This window comes from Aplysia californica, unplaced genomic scaffold, assembly GCF_000002075.1.
Source record: "Aplysia californica isolate F4 #8 unplaced genomic scaffold, AplCal3.0 scaffold00431, whole genome shotgun sequence".
Taxonomy (NCBI): domain Eukaryota; kingdom Metazoa; phylum Mollusca; class Gastropoda; order Aplysiida; family Aplysiidae; genus Aplysia; species Aplysia californica.
In genome coordinates this window covers 98,115-100,138 of record NW_004797701.1, presented here as the reverse complement: position 1 = coordinate 100,138, position 2,024 = coordinate 98,115, and the positions used below count along the sequence as shown (strand labels likewise).

Genomic DNA, 2,024 nt, shown 5'->3' with positions numbered 1-2,024 from the left:
TTTAAACTCCTCACGTCATAACCTCGTTTTTCAGGGATGGACGTCAAAATCTGGGGTAGTCTATTGCCTCACAAATAACATCAGTTATGAAAGAGGCGTTGCGTTATACCTACACCATCAGATACCATGCCATTAATTAAACTGCTTACTTTAGTGCAGTTTTAGGACCGCAGGAGACCCGAGTTCAATTCCGGAAAGGCGAGAATTTTTATAGATTATTTGGGTCTTTCTGTTGTATCCCTCTCAGCCTGGACCGACCCTGGCTGAAAGGTACATCAAAATACACCTAACTGATATTATCTAAAGTGTGTCGAAAGAAGCGTAAAAACATTTACATCTTTTTAAACGGTCCAATATTCAGTCCAGGATTGTGGTTGACTTTGACGTCACGTTTCTACCATACGACGCTTTCTAGCTCTTTAGTTTAGTCTTAGTAAAGAGTTTTTCGGAACTTGCAACACAATAAGGTCATATTAAGTGCCGAAGATCAGAGGTATTACAAGAGAGTAACAAACACAAAAAAGGAGGAGAGATAAAGACAATAGATGTTTGATAGGAAAGAAGGAACAAAACTACACCAGAGCACCCGCTAACCACCACCCACTGTCTGTCTGTCTGTCTGTCTGTCTGTCTGTCTGTCTGTCTGTCTGTCTGTCTGTCTGTCTGTCTGTCTGTCTCTCTCTCTCTCTCTCTCTCTCTCTCTCTCTCTCTCTCTCTCTCTCTGTGTCTTCATTATATAGTCTAAAACGTATATACTTGCTGTCGAGCGTGGAACACACGCTATACAAACGCTATATTAGTTATTTATCACGTATTATTATTACTCATTTGTCACCAGATTTGGGCCCAAACGAGTGGTGGTCATTGGTCTGATCCTTGTGTCTATTTTCCAAGTGCTGGCCGTCCCTGCAGCTCGCCTGGGCCTTGGCTGGCTGTATGCTGACCGCGCCATAACTGGACTCATTGACGTGAGTAATTGTGTTTCTTTAGTAAGAGTTTTACGGCACTTGCAACACAATAAGGTCATTGACGTGAGTTATTATGGGTTTTTTAAAGTAAAAGTTTTACGGCACTTGCAACACAATAAGGTCATTGACGTGAGTTATTATGGGTTTTTTAAAGTAAAAGTTTTACGGCACTTGCAACACAATAAGGTCACATAAGTGCCGAAGATTAGATGATAAATGTTACAAGAGAGTAACGTACACAAAAAAGAAGGAGGGGAGATAAGGACGATCGATGTTTGATAGGAAAGAGGGAGCAAACCACACCAGAGCACCCGCCAACCACCACGAGTAATGATGTGGGGACATTTGGTCAATCCTTTTTTTTGGAAGGGGGGGAGGGTGTTTTGCGTCGCTCGCAACTGCATAATGCCATATGATTATGAGCGCGATGGACATAATAAACATTTTTAGTTTGGTAGGAATTAATTGTGTCTTGTTGTTCATGTAAGTACGATGAGAAAAAATAAAAAATTGATGGAATTTCTGAACATTGTGACGTTATAAAATATGTTCAATGTTTTTATCCCCCCCCCCCCCCTTTTTTTTTTCTCCTCAGGGATTTCTGTACGCACCGACATTCGCTCTGGTAGGCCAGTGGACTCCACGCTATGAGACCAGCTTGCTCTTTGGCATCGTGGGAATGGGTGAGTTGTGTGGGGTGTCTTTGTCTCTGTCTCTAAACTCTGTCTTACCTCCTCTATTTCTGCCTGTCTCTGTCTCTATCTATCTATCTATCTATCTATCTATCCATCTATCTATCTATCTATCTATCTATCTATCAACTCTTTTTACTTCTGTCTTTGTCTCCGCTCTCTGTCTTTCTCTTTCTCCCCCCCCCTCTCTCTCTCTCTCTCTCTCTCTCTCTCTTTCTCTCTCTCTCTCTCTCTCTCTCTCTCTCTCTCTCTCTCTCTCTCTCTCTCTCGCTCTCTCTCTTTCTCTCTCTCTCTTCCCGGCTTTCTCTTTCTCTGTCTCTCTCACTCTCTCAGTCTCTATCCCTCCCCATCCCCAACGACGTCT

At 42.6% G+C, this 2,024-nt stretch overlaps 1 protein-coding gene across 1 annotated transcript in view; it reads left to right on the top strand.

The window, feature by feature from the left end:
- LOC101861831 (sialin) overlaps positions 1–2,024 on the top strand; it is a gene marked incomplete at its 3' end in the record, with an annotated part of 34,637 nt that overhangs the window by 22,847 nt on the left and 9,766 nt on the right. Inside the window, 2 exon segments of the mRNA XM_013086061.2 lie at positions 839–968; positions 1,564–1,651. Of these exon segments, the coding sequence (XP_012941515.1) occupies positions 839–968; positions 1,564–1,651 (218 nt within the window).